General features: G+C 39.6%; 1 protein-coding gene across 1 annotated transcript; it reads right to left on the reverse strand.

Moving 5' to 3' along the window:
- Window positions 1–7837: 7837 nt before the first annotated feature.
- SPMAP1 (sperm microtubule associated protein 1) lies at window positions 7838–13448 on the reverse strand. The gene is made up of 3 exons (XM_026720942.2): window positions 12042–13448; window positions 10672–10771; window positions 7838–8101 (listed from the first exon to the last, which is right to left on the reverse strand). The coding sequence occupies exons 1-3, from the start codon at window positions 12300–12302 to the stop codon at window positions 7944–7946; spliced, it is 519 nt and encodes a 172-aa protein (XP_026576727.1). The 5' UTR covers window positions 12303–13448; the 3' UTR covers window positions 7838–7943.
- Between the last annotated feature and the right edge of the window lie 149 nt (window positions 13449–13597).

The raw sequence follows: 13597 nt of genomic DNA on the forward strand, positions 1-13597 counted from the left end.
TCTCGCCTTCCTGAAAAATAAAAAGAACCAGCTTTCAAGCAGTTGTCTGTATCCTTGCACCGGAGCTCTCCAGCAGGAAAATGAATCCTCATAAGAAAGGCATTTTAAGCAGCCTTTCAACAATTGGCGACCATGAAGGTTTTCCAGCCAACCCTGCCACTGGACCGGGCCCGTGGATTCAAACCCAGCCAGCATGGACCTTCTTTGTCCAGGGACAACATCCACAGACCCAGCCTAGAAGGCATAAGGGTAGTAAAGGGAATCCTTGGGCTTTTCTGCTCAACAGCTGCTTGAAGGCAGGTGAGTACTGCTTCAAATTTATAATCTTACTAGGGAGGGGAGTGGAAGGATGAGTGTACCAGGTGTGTGATTGTGGGTTTTCTCTGCGGAAACAGTGGGACCTCACCTCCTCTGTGATTGCCAGCCGCACCCCAGCCAGCTGCTAGCTCCAACAAGCCATGACCGGCTGGATTTGGGAACACAAGGGGTGATCATGGAGTGTGAGTCCTTCTGAAGGACGTAAGAAAAACCGAGTGGGCTGAGAAAGGAACTGGTGTTGGGAAATAAATAGAAAGCAGAATAAATAGTCCCAGTGCATCCCGCAAGTAAAGCCCTGTGCATTTAGAAGGGGCCCGTACCGGCTGCTGGCAAACAAAATTGGAAATAGTTTGCCTTACAAAGCAGAGCAGGTCCTTCCAGATCCCCACCTTTAAGGGAGATCTGAAAATTGACGGCGGAGTGTAGGAAAGGGCCCATACCGGGCTGCTAGGGGGCAGACGGTCTTCCAAGATCCCCGTTTTTTAGGGGGGGGTCTTCAAACTGACGGCGGAGTTTCCCTACGAGAAAGGGGCCCGTACTCCATGTGTAGGGAAACCGGAGTCCTTTCCAGACCATTTTTGTCTGAAAACTGCCAGCAGTAGCCTGGCTAAACCAAAGTAATCCCCGCATCAGGTAGGGAATATGGGAAGTTGCAGCTCGAGGGCAATGGAAGAGACCCCCTTGGATAAATTACTTGAGGCTTGGGACAAAAGGCAAGTGCCTGTCCTAACTGGAATGAATAAAAAGGAAGCAAAAAGAATTTGCAAAAAGTGGGCTTTATTGCGAGATGACACGGTAGACAAATTTGGCCTTATAGCGGTACTTTAGATTATAAAACCCTGAAAGCACTTAGAACATGCATTAAGCCCAGCCAAATACCCTATTGGTACTGCTGGGCTGAAATTGTTAGGACCAAAGACCTGACCGAGAAAAAAAATAAGGAAAAGCCTGAAACCCATTTCAGGGAAGGGAATACTGAGGCACGGATTATGGCTCCCCTTTTAAGCAAGCCAGTGCCAGGCAGAAATAGGGGACAACTAGAATATGTTTTTACCCAGGCCCCCTTCTCTGCCTCTGACCTGGTCATCTGGAAAAAGGATACCCCAGCTTTCAGGGCTGATCCTCAAACAGTTATTAAAACCCTGAAATCTAACATAGACAGCCATAATCCATCCTGGGGTGACATGATTCAGCTGTTACAAGTCTTTCTAACGAAAGACAAACTATTAAAACTGTTTGGAAAAAAACAAAAACAGACCAAATAGCCAAACCACCAACTATCCCTGGTCAGGCAGCCCCAGCCCACAGCACATGGCCAGTACATCGCCCTGACTGGGACTATAATGATACCAATCAATCAGACGAACACTAGAGCAAAAGATAATTTACTAGAAGCTCTAGAGGAAATAAGAAAAAAAAACCCTTTAAACTAGTCTGAATTTCAAAAAAAAAACAACCCACAAAGGGAAAAGGAAAACCCTGATGCCTTTTGGGTCTGCCTGTCAGAAGCAACTATTGCATATGCCCACCTAGACCTTAGCTGCCTGAAGGACCAAAGGATTTTAGCTTCAGCCTTCGTGGATCAGTCCACCTTAGATATTAAAGAACATTTCCACCGCTTCATCTCTAACTGGCCAACCTTAGACATAGCAGAGTTGCGCAGGATTGCTAACTTTGTCTATGATCAAAGAGACAAGCTGAAAGAGGAAGAGAAAGATAGAAAGAGACAAATAGAAAGACAGGAAGACTTAAAAATGTTTGCTGTAATGAAACATGATGCCAGACAAACGCCAGGTAAAACCCCCTATAATTCAAAGAAATGCTGGCATTGCGATAAAGCAGGATTGGCTGGCCTCGCAAGGCAAATGTCAGCATTGTTATAGGTGCAGACAGGAAGGTCATTTCAGCAGGCAATGTAGGCAACACCCCTCCTGCAACCGGTATCACCCACCACCTAGGAACATGAGGCCAGCCAATAATCCAGTCCATTACACTGAGCAACAAAGTTTCAGTCACCAGGCACCACCCAGCGCTCCCTTTCCTCCAATAAATAATAACAATAGACATCAATGGGAGCAAAGGAGAGAACAAGATTTACCCCTTCTTGACTAGAACATGACAATGAAAGCACTGAATTCATGGCTACCTTTAATGGACTAGCTATCCCTTTAAAAAATGGCCCAGAAGGGGAACCCATTGTCACCATTCTTATAGGAGGAAAGAAATATAATTCCTTAGTTGATACTGGAGCCACCTCCTCATTAATTACTGAACCACCATATAAAGCTTCAGTGGCTGAAGGGGCTCGGGATAGCATAATGGGAGTGGGGTGGTGGTGGAAATAATCCCTGTAAAATTTACCCACAACATACCAGTAGAACTAGGACCTTTCACAGTAGACCATGCATTTACTATTTGCCCCCAGTCCCCACTGTCTCTACTAGGAAGGGATCTCCTATGTAAAATGGGAGCTACCATAACATGTGGCAAACAGGGGCTGCAATTGGAAATCCCAGGAAAAGGCACGCACAAACAATCATGCTGATAACCAGCAACACAAGGCTTCAGGAAGATTTAAAAAGCCTGCCACCCTCCTTATGGGGCTGGGATGCATCAGAAGTGCGACTACTTAAAGAAGACACACCTCTCCTGGCCACAAGTGCTCCCAATTGCCCTCTTTTATATCAGAACCAGACCAAGACAAGATATAGGTATTTCCCCCTTTGAGATCCTTTTTGGTCACCCCCCCCCCATACCCTACAAAGCTTAGATCCTCATTCCCTTTGCTTAGATAGGGGGGATAGGGCTCTCTCTTCTTATCTTACAGCCCTGCAAAAGAGACTACAGACCCTCTGGACCCAGAGTGCGCTGACACAGACCTTACCCCTGGAAGAAGCCCTGCATCCATATGAGCCAGGAGATTGGGTGTGGATCAAGTTCTTCACCAGAACCTCCCCTCTACAACCCAGGTGGAAAGGACCCTACCAAATTTTACTGACTACACACACCACCATAAAGGTTGCAGAACGAGACTCTTGGCTACATTGGACACATGCAAAGCCAGCAGTCATAGACCATAGCCAAACTCCACCACAATCAATCCCACCCATCAAACTCAAGAAAGATCGGGACACAGATCAATGGACGCTTGCAGCATTCTTCAACACTGTTGAACCACACCACTGTGAGGAACCAAGTGCAAACATTGCATTATACAAAACTGGACTCCCAGGTGCTAGTTATAAACTATTTTTTAATTTTTTCTCTCACCTTCTCCATTTTTTTCTTTTTTTAAACCTTTTTTCATCAGGGTTTTTTAACAAAAAGGACTTTAACCATACCTTACTCATAATTTTTTGATACTTGACCTTTTACATTTTCTTTACATTGCTATTTAAAAAAAAAAGGATGGGGGGAGGAAGGGAAGAAAAGGAATCTAGCAATGGGGAACATGAAATGCAATATATACTATGTATTATTATCTGTAACAATTGTAACATTTGTAAAACAAACAACTGTGTTCCTGGAACCAAAGCTTATCCCAGAGAAAGGAAAACATATGGGAATGTTTAGCAAGAGAAATACTCAACACCACTAATTTTTGCTTAGCAGGAGGGAAATCATAATGTCACTGGGTGCAGCACACCTAGGGTCACAGAATGCACCAGTCTTAGCAACACAGAACTAAAATGCAACTATACAGAGACCATATCATTTTCATATAGTTACCTGAAGCTCCCACCAGGATGGTTTTTCCTTTGTGGCTTAAAAGCCTACTCATACCTTCCTGCAATGCCACAAATGGCCCCTGCACCTTGGGAAGGTTAACCATGCTTATGCCATCCTTACAGAGACGACACAGGAGAGCCTTCCAAACCCTAGACTCAGACTGTGATTCCAAAGTCTCCCTTCCCACAAAAACAGAATACACCTCATTGGCAATATCCTTGGTAGGGGTACCTGGATTGGCAGTGCGAAATTCTAAAAATTTGAATAGACTAGCATGTACCCTGGCAAAAAGTTTGAATTCGACCTCCCATGCCCTGGATGCCCTTAACAGAAAACTGAGGGAGGTCAGAGAAGCCACCTTGGAGAATAGGGCAGCAATAGACTTCCTTCTCCTGAAGGATAATTATGGCCACGAAACATTCCAAGGGATGTGTTGCCTCAATCTGGACGAAACCTCAGAACTCGTAGGGAGGGAGATCCACCACCTGAAAGAGCTAGCTCAAAATATTGGCCAGGAGCAATCATTCCTGGACTTTTCATGGCTCTTCTCATGGATGCCAGATTTCCATTGGCTCAAAATCCTTATAACAACCACAGCCACCATTTGTGTCTTTGGGGCCCTCATGTGTTGCCTCTGTCGATGCATACCACCCTACCTTAGCTGCCTAAAGGCCTGTATCCCCTCTCAGAAGAGAAAATTAAAGGGGAGATAGGAGCCATGATAATGATCCAGATTGATCACAAATACCAAGTATACCCAGACATTCAATCAGAGACCACTCTCTTAAAAAATAAAAATGAAGGATTGTGGAAAGGGCACTTCATGAGGACAGTGGTGACACCCAAGCAGGAAAAGCCCAAAGGGAACATCAGGCCAGTCATAAAACAAAATTGCATAGGAAAAGAAATTTAATAAAAGGTATTGAAAGAAGCCCCCTAGACAAAAGCCAAGTAATTAAGAAAGCTAGGGAAACAAGAAAAAGAAATCCCTTACAAACAACAGGTCATGCCAAATCAGCAAAACAAATAGAAACAAAATATATTGCAAAGGAGACAGACAGGAGATTGCCACAAAACAAATATAAGAAAACATTAGGACGAAACTGATAATCCAATCAAACCACCCCACGGAGTTTACCCTCCGGTGGAAATGAAGACAACCCCTGACAGGATTTAAAACATTAAGAAATACAAACACAAGCATTCACACACAAAAGGAGGAAAAAAGTATAAAAATCAGGGGTTTAGTATACAAAGCTAGCTAGCCCCAGGAACGCAGACTTCTTGCTATCTCTCGCCTTCCTGAAAAATAAAAAGAACCAGCTTTCAAGCAGTTGTCTGTATCCTTGCACTGGAGCTTTCCCAGCAGGAAAATCGAATCCTCAGAAGAAAGGCATTTGCCAGCCTTTCAACATATGCTATAAAATCTGAACACATTGTCTGGCCTAAAAACAAAAGTTCCAAGGCACAAAATATACAATTAAGCCACTTTTGTCACAAGCAGAATGTTGGTGTTGAAGGTCAGCATGCACACCTCTCCTAGAAGAATGAAATATTCTAGGAAAGATTAAAAAGGCAGAATAGTATACCTCCCTGGATGAGAAAAGGAGAAACATGCTCTTGGAAAGCAGTCCCCACCATTGTTAATAGCTTCCTGGAAAGGATGTGGCCATACTCTGTGAGGGAACAGAGTCCCCTTTTTTGTCTGAAAACTGATGGCTGTGGCCAAAGTGAACCCCACATCTGAGAGGGAACATGGGTAGCTGTAGCTCAAGGGTTGTGACAGAAACCTCCTAGGAGATTTGCTTAGGATGAACTTGAATGAATTTGCTTAGGATGAGGCCTGTCCTGGCTGGTAAGAGGAAGATGTGAGCAAATTGTGTAAAGAATGGCCTTAGGAATGAGACAAAGCTGGAAAACCAATTTGGCTAAATAAAGGTACTTAAAAGAAAAGGGAAATATATAAATAGGAATTTTTTTTTGTCTGTTTATTTCTCTTGCTCTCTGTCTTCCATGCAACCATGTTATATGTTTAAGATTTCTTCCTTCCCTACTTTAACTGAGATTTATGGTGGGAATGACCAGTATGTGTAAACCTGAGAGTTCTGTTTTCCTTTTCTGTTTTGTTTCTCTTGTCTTTGTGTATATATTTATTTTATTTTTATTTATTTTGTCAAGTGATTATAAGATAACAGGTATAAGTATAAACATAGTTATTTTTATTTTATTTGGTTTGTCAGTTGCTTACAAGATAATAAGTATAAGTAAAAACATAGTTATAAATACATACATATAAGAAAAATAAAAATAAAAGAAACAATAGGACAGGGATGGTAGGCACGTTGGTGCGCTTATGCACACCCCCTACAGACCTCTTAGGAAAGGGGTGAGGTCAATAGTAGAAAGTCTAAGGTTAAAGTTTTGGGGCTTTGAGGAAGAAACCAGAGTCAGGTGGAGTATTCCAGACATTGACCACTGTGTTGCTAAAGTCGTATTTCCTGCAATCAAGTTTGGTGCAGTTAACCTTGAGTTTGTATCTATTGTTTGCTCTTGTATTGTTATGGTTGAAGCTGAAGTATTCATTGACAGGGAGGACATTGCAATGTATGATTTTATATAACTATACTTAATCGGACCGAAGGTGGTGTAGTTTTAGGTTTTCTAGGTCTAGAATTTCAAGTCTGGTGGAATAAGGTATTCTGCAACAAGTAGAGGAGTGGAGAACTCTTCTTGTGAAATATTTCTGGACTTTCTCAACTGTGTTAATATCAGATACATAATGTGGGTTTCAGACTGATGAGCTCTATGAGTATTGGTCTAGCAAATGTTTTGTATGCTCTAGTTAGTAGTGTAATATTACCAGAGAAAAAACTACATAACAACTCTTAATGCCTTTTTGGCTATGTAGTTACAGTGGGCTCTAGCACTTAGATCATTAGAGATGAGTACTCCAAGGTCCTTGAAAGAGTTTGGATCATCAACAAGGTCTTGACTATTCAGCCTGTATTTTATTTTCTGATTTTTTTGCGAATATGTAAGACAGAGCATTTGTTTGTTGAGATTTGAAGTTGCCATTTGTTTGACCATTGGCATCTTATGTATTCTGATACATAGTCGACATCTTTTTGAGGGGTGGCAGTATTGTCTGTGGTGTTGAATAGCTTTACATTGTCAGCGAAGATAACACAGTTGCTCTTAATATGATCATTTATGTAGAGTATGAAGAGAGTTGGTCCTAGAACACTGCCTTGGGGGACACCACTGTTGACAGGTACAGAATTTAATAGGACGCTCCCAATTTTGACCATTTGTTGTCTGTTTGACAGGAATGCTTCTATCCAGTTATGCAGGTGTCCAGAGATACATTATACATTATATGATACATTATACAGAGATAATTGCTTTCAGAACATAAACCTTTCAGAACACAAACCTCTTCACTACATCATCACCCAGCAAGATTCAACCAAGCCTGGGACACAGACAGCCTACAAGGTTATCTGGACCCCTGCATAGCCTCCCTGGGAGTCTGACAACCAATAGGATACATTAAACCATCCTTCCAAACAGTCTCCATGTTTCCAGTGTCTTTCTCCTCCCTTGGAAGTGAACCCAGATGGACATTTCTTCCAACATTGGTTTACCACTTTTTTCCTTCCCCAACTTCAACTGGAGTACAGCTTTCATCCTCACCCGAAGCATCATATCTGCAATGCCATATTAGGACAATGCTGTCCTAATGTAATCTTTTGCCAGAATTTCCCTTCCCCACAAGAAACAAACTGTTAAATAAGAAATTAAAAGTTTTTTATTATTTTGGAAAAATCAAGAACAAAGAAAACATATGAATAGCATTTAAGTTAGAAGAAGAGACAGTTGATATAATCTGATGTTCTTCAATGGATGGGGAACCATGTTACTTCACCAAAGCAAGAAGAGCGTGTGCGAAGATCAGGAGTGTTGCGGCGATAACCATATCGGCCGTTCCAACCTGTTGCTGGCTTTGTACCCATCAAGTATAAATGGTGACCAGCTACTTGCTCTGGAGAGTGACCTGTATAAAAATAAATACTAAAGATCATCCACCCAAAGTATGTTAAATTGTAATTTTGGAAAGTACAATCTGTATACAAAAACACACCATTTTTCTTACAGAATTTATCTCTTGATGCTTTTTCTTCAATACCTTTCTTGTTTTTCTTTTACTTTGTATAATCTAACTGCCCTATCAGGAATGGATTATTGTATCCTAAATATCTATACACACACACACACACATTTCCACTCTACAATCCCTCTAAAGTTAATTTCATTTCTGTGGCCTTCAATGGGAGAATCTCCAGAGATGATTATGATTAATCAGTGTTGTTCTTCACCCAACCCAAAAACAAAGAATATTGCTGTGTCCTACCAACCACAGCAGTTCTCTAATTATAACAAATGTCATCTTGATCCACATAAACAATAATATATTACCAGCCGACTCTTCAATTTACATTTTAATTTCATGATCTGTACATTCGGCTCCTGTGTGAAAAACAAGTAAGTGGAGGAATACTAAGATGGAGAGCTAACAAGCTTTAAAGTCACTCTTATTATATTTTTAAGTGCCCATATGACAGGAAAACTGGATGGGATGTAGCGAGGAGATGAATCCCCAGTAGGGAGGGTGAGAGAATAGTTAGAATAAAGGAATAAGCAGCAACTCAGCCTAGATATATGTGAAATGACGAGAGTGAAGAAACCCCTCCTTAATGGTTCACAGAGTATATCATGGATGTAAATAGAGTCTTCAGTCTGGCAATGTTTTGTATATAGATGTGAAACAAAAAACTCAGCTTGGAAAAATTGCTATGTGTTATTCTTAACTATGAGCCTGACGTAAAACATACTACATGTAATTTGCTTTTGTTGCCACCAGGAACTTTATTAGTTTCAACCATTTTTAATCACTCATTGTTTACAGCAGGGATCCCCAATTCCTGGTCTATGTATTGTTGGGAACCGGGCCTTGCAAGTGGTGTAGGAGCGTGTGAACTGTGAAGCTTCATTACACATGTGTGGGAACCAGGTTGCGTGTGCAAAACCATCCTCTCTCCCCTGCTGCTGCTGCTGCCAGTCCATGAAGCCCGAAAGATTGGGGACCATGGTTTAGAGTATCAATCAAATATGATAAAAATTGTATAATAAAATTTTAAACATGTATAAAACTTATTTCTAAATAATGATAAATACTCAGTAAAAATATGTGGAACAGTGCTTTCAATTTACTCTGTCCCGTTCTGGGCAGAGTCATTAATATATATTAATACAATAACAAATACACATGTATTCTTTTGTGATCATACAATATTAATTTTAAGAACATTATGTATCTTTTTTTCCCTGTTCCTAGAAAAATATTGAGAAGTTTTACACAGTCCAGAGCGCAATTAACATGGCATTCATTTTCCAAATGTGTTTATTCAGAAACTCAAAGTTTCATCTTTCAAAAATCCTACTCTACAGCTCTCAGTGACATGAGTAAAAAGGAGGCAAAGTAGGACATTAGCTTATACAGTTAGAATTGAGTTTCCTCTGTGGATAATGCTTTAAGTCAGAGGACCCTGGGGAGGCTCAGTGATTTTGGGGAGATGCCTATATGAGTTGCCCGGTGTTTTTTTGTTTTGTTTTTAAAATAGACAAAGTGGCATCACTCTCAAAATTTGCTGTGGCATTTTTACCCACATTGTTCATGCAAACAAATAGCTAGTCCAGGAAAAGCTGGACAGACTTTTGTCACCAAAGGGGGCACACTATCAAAACTTTCTCCATTTTGTTCCTTTTCTTGCCGATACTAGCCTTCAGCAGGTAACTACAGCTCCACACCATAAAGAAGTCCTGTGATATACAGATTAATACTAAGTTTCATCTGCAAGGAGAGAAATTGTTCAAATTTGCTTTTCATTTTAAGGAGTTATCATGCTGTATCTTCCTTAAACCAACAAAAATCTTTTGTTCCTAATACTATATGAACTGTCTACCTATTACTATTCAGTTTGGTATGCCTGGTGCTGATTTTAAACATGGTGTCTCATTTAATATATTTATTAAAATATGTAACAATCATTTTCAGTTGTGTCATGAAATGTAGTTTTAATATAGAACTCAAAAGCCATTTTTGACTGATGCTTCCGGGCTGCCACATTTAATGCATGGGAAATTGGGAGCGGGATTACAAGGAGCAGTGGAAGATTACCCATAATAACATTCCTTTCTCTGGGAGTTAAGGATGATTGTCCTGCACCTGGAGGAGAGTGACTGGGGGTAGTCTCCAGTTGGGACGAAGAAATGATTGGATGTAGGAGATGTGGGTGCAAGGGATGGAGTTTGATTTTGGGGGGGAGTGGGGAAAGCCCGGAGCTATCAGATTCAGGATTTCCCCAGTTATGCCAATATGACATCTCTAATAAAACGGATCTTTGAATCTGTGATGGTCCTGGATGGTCATTTGCTTTGGAGGTTTTTACTTGGAACACTGACATAGATATTCATAGTTCCTGAATTACTTTAAAAGTTTGGAAGATAAACAATTGCTGGTGAAATGAAAGACTGAGAAAGAGATGGATGCAATGCTTCATTCACCTGCTCCTGCCCAGTTTCTCCTGTTCAAATACCTCTGGCCTGGCCCATAGATATGGAAATAGTCCACTATCCACCCATCCCTAGAGGTCCCACCACGAGTCTGTCAAACAAAAGAAAAACAAAGTCCAGTTAATTCAGTTTAAAAACAAGTAATTATTCAGGGATAGTAGATATTCAGAGTATGAGAGATACAAGACTGGTTTTAATTTTTATCATAGAATATTTTCTTTTTTTCTTAAATGTGACGCAATGAGTAATGTCTACAGTGAGATCATAAAGAGAATTGTGACATCAAGCCTGAAGACCAAACATTCCAAGAAAAGAAAATCTAAATATTGGAAACACGATACATTTACATTTAATAGCCCTTTAAAGTGTGTATAATGAACCAGTTACCAATTATCTCTGCCCAAGGAACAGAACATTGTTGCCCACAATTTCCCATCTCTCTTCTAAAAAATATTAAGGAGTTGTGTGTAAGAGCACATAAAAGAGGAATATTCTGTACTATAATTTAGGATGAACCAGCATCTGATAATTTGGAAGCATAAACAGTTTTTACTTGGGCTTTCCCCATATTTAATACAGGTTGTCTTTATATCTTCTAGACTAGAGGTAAGATGGATGGTATTTAGTTATTTTAGAAATTTAAATAAATTATTTGGTGTTTTTTAGTTGAAGAAAGAAATGTGTTAAAGTCTGTGGATTATCAGACTAACAAGCCAGCATTTTGCAACCAGCTGGAGCTCTATTTTCAAAGGTTTTGTTTTGTTTTGTTTTTTAGGTACTCTGTGTTGGGTAGAATTCTACTTTAAATATATTAAAGGTAAAGGTTTCCTCTGTCCTGTCTAACTCTAAACGTTTGTGCTAATCTTCATTTCCTAGCTGAGGGAGCTGTTATTCAAAGAAACTTCCATGATCATATAGCTGGCATGATTATACACCGAGATACAGTGAATGCTGTTATCTTCCCACCAGTGGTACCTATTTATCTACTTGCATTTTGCATGCTTTCCAACTCCTAGGTTGGCAGGAGCTAGGGGAAGAATAGGAGCTCACTTTGTCATGTAGTACTTGGGTCTCAAACTGCCAATAATTCGACAAGCCCAATATGTTAATGCCCCACCCCCTTTAAATATATTAAGCTATTCAAGTATTTTATATATCCTTATTTGACCCATTTCCCACAGGAATGTATCAGAAATTGATTTCAGCAAAAGTTTTAAAACATCATACATCATACATCAACATGACTTGTCTACAAGTCATGGGAACCTGGACTGTATTCTAGCATATTAAATTGCATTATCTCCTAGCCCTGCTAGTCATCTACTTCATTGATTTCCATTTCAACTTTCAAATGCCATTACCTGCTCCGTCCTTTTTAGCAATGATTTGACCACTGGAGATGAGAAATAGCTAGCAGCGTGGATATCTAACTGAGCATTATAAGGTGGCAATGCAGACCATAGCTTGGGCAGGATATGGGCATAACTGCTACCAATGCTGTCCACCGCCACACCATCAAGGATGAACTCCTTTTGCTTTTGTAGGTATCTCCGTGTAATAAAAGTCATGATTAGCTGAAGAGAAAAAGCTGTCACACTAATCTTCACAACATACCACACCATATATGCTACCGCTCTCCTAGCAACACTTCATTATTACCCTACTAGAGTCTCTGTGATGTTACCAAGAGACAATTGTTCCTTAACAACCTGAAGCTGGCATAGCTTTTTCATTAGTGCAGTAGTTTAGTATAGTTCATTTAATATTACTGTTTTACATTTGAATTAATCTACCATAGTTCCTGCATTTTTTTTAAAAAAAATGCTAATTTATATTTAAGTAACATTGCTAGTTTTATTTTATACAACATAAAGCTTGCCCTTTCCTTTAATATTGTGAAGCTTACAATTCCTAATATATGAGCTGTAGTGCAAGACACTATCTTTTTAGATATATTTATGGAACATTCATAGTATTGTAGCCTAAAAAAATGAATAACCAGTTCCATGGGTTTTATTAGTCAGTGAAATCGCTGACTTTAAATTCCCACTTTTGAATAATAGTATAAATGGTGCATAGAAAAAAGTATAAGCCTTTCTGAATTGTTTCCAGATTTATATATTTAACTGCAATTCAAATTAGGTATTCTTTGTCTTTTGTCCAAAGATGCACTGTACAGTGCAATAATCATTCATGTGTTATGAACAGGAGTGTTTGCAATACAATTTATGGTTATATTGGTCTATGCTGGTTAATTGTTCAATTTTTTTTTAAGTTCACATGGGTGTATCTTTGTTATGCTTTCTTTCATTTAATTTGCTCAAATGATACAATCTGCTCAACTTTACTCAGTGGGAAAGGCAAGGGAAAAGATAGACCAGCAAGCATCTCATTGCTTATCCTGCATAACTTGGGGATACTCTTAGCACAAAAATACACTGTATTCAGCTGGGGCGTGAGGACCCACATGAATCAAAGCAGTGTTACCAACATATATGTAAAATAGTGTAAATTACTTAGAATTCTACACAAATATATATTTATGGCAATTAAAAACATTCAAAAGGAGTTAGCATATCACTGGACAACTACAGAGCGAATAATTCTGGTGTCTCCTTTTTTACAGTCAGTTACTGTATACCTGTCTTGTTTTGAATAAGATTATATAAATATGGTTCTCCTTCACCTATTTCTAACCTTACAACTTTTTAAAAGGTGGAATTAAGGTTGTCCACTGACCCAAGGAATTTTAATAAACAGCAAAAATCTATAAAAATGGGTTTGCACCAAGATTTATTAAAATAACACCTCCAAGTGTTGAGTTTTTCTGATTCAATATCCTATTAATAATATCCAAGCTAATTCAGAACATCTGTTTCTTTCCTTCCCTATATGGAAAACATTCATATCACAAAAC

Source organism: Pseudonaja textilis, chromosome Z (assembly GCF_049901715.1).
Source record: "Pseudonaja textilis isolate UNSWEBS1 chromosome Z, rPseTex1.2, whole genome shotgun sequence".
In the NCBI taxonomy this organism is placed as follows: Eukaryota; Metazoa; Chordata; class Lepidosauria; order Squamata; family Elapidae; genus Pseudonaja; species Pseudonaja textilis.

Excerpts from the sequence above, each read along its gene's own strand:
- SPMAP1 (XM_026720942.2), bottom strand. The coding sequence starts at position 12,302 with ATGGTGTGGTATGTTGTGAAGATTAGTGTGACAGCTTTTTCTCTTCAG. Across the intron at positions 10,772-12,041 it reads TGCTAAAAAGGACGGAGCAG|ACTCGTGGTGGGACCTCTAG; the intron begins GTAATGGCATTT and ends TTTGTTTGACAG. Across the intron at positions 8,102-10,671 it reads GAGAAACTGGGCAGGAGCAG|GTCACTCTCCAGAGCAAGTA; the intron begins GTGAATGAAGCA and ends ATTTTTATACAG.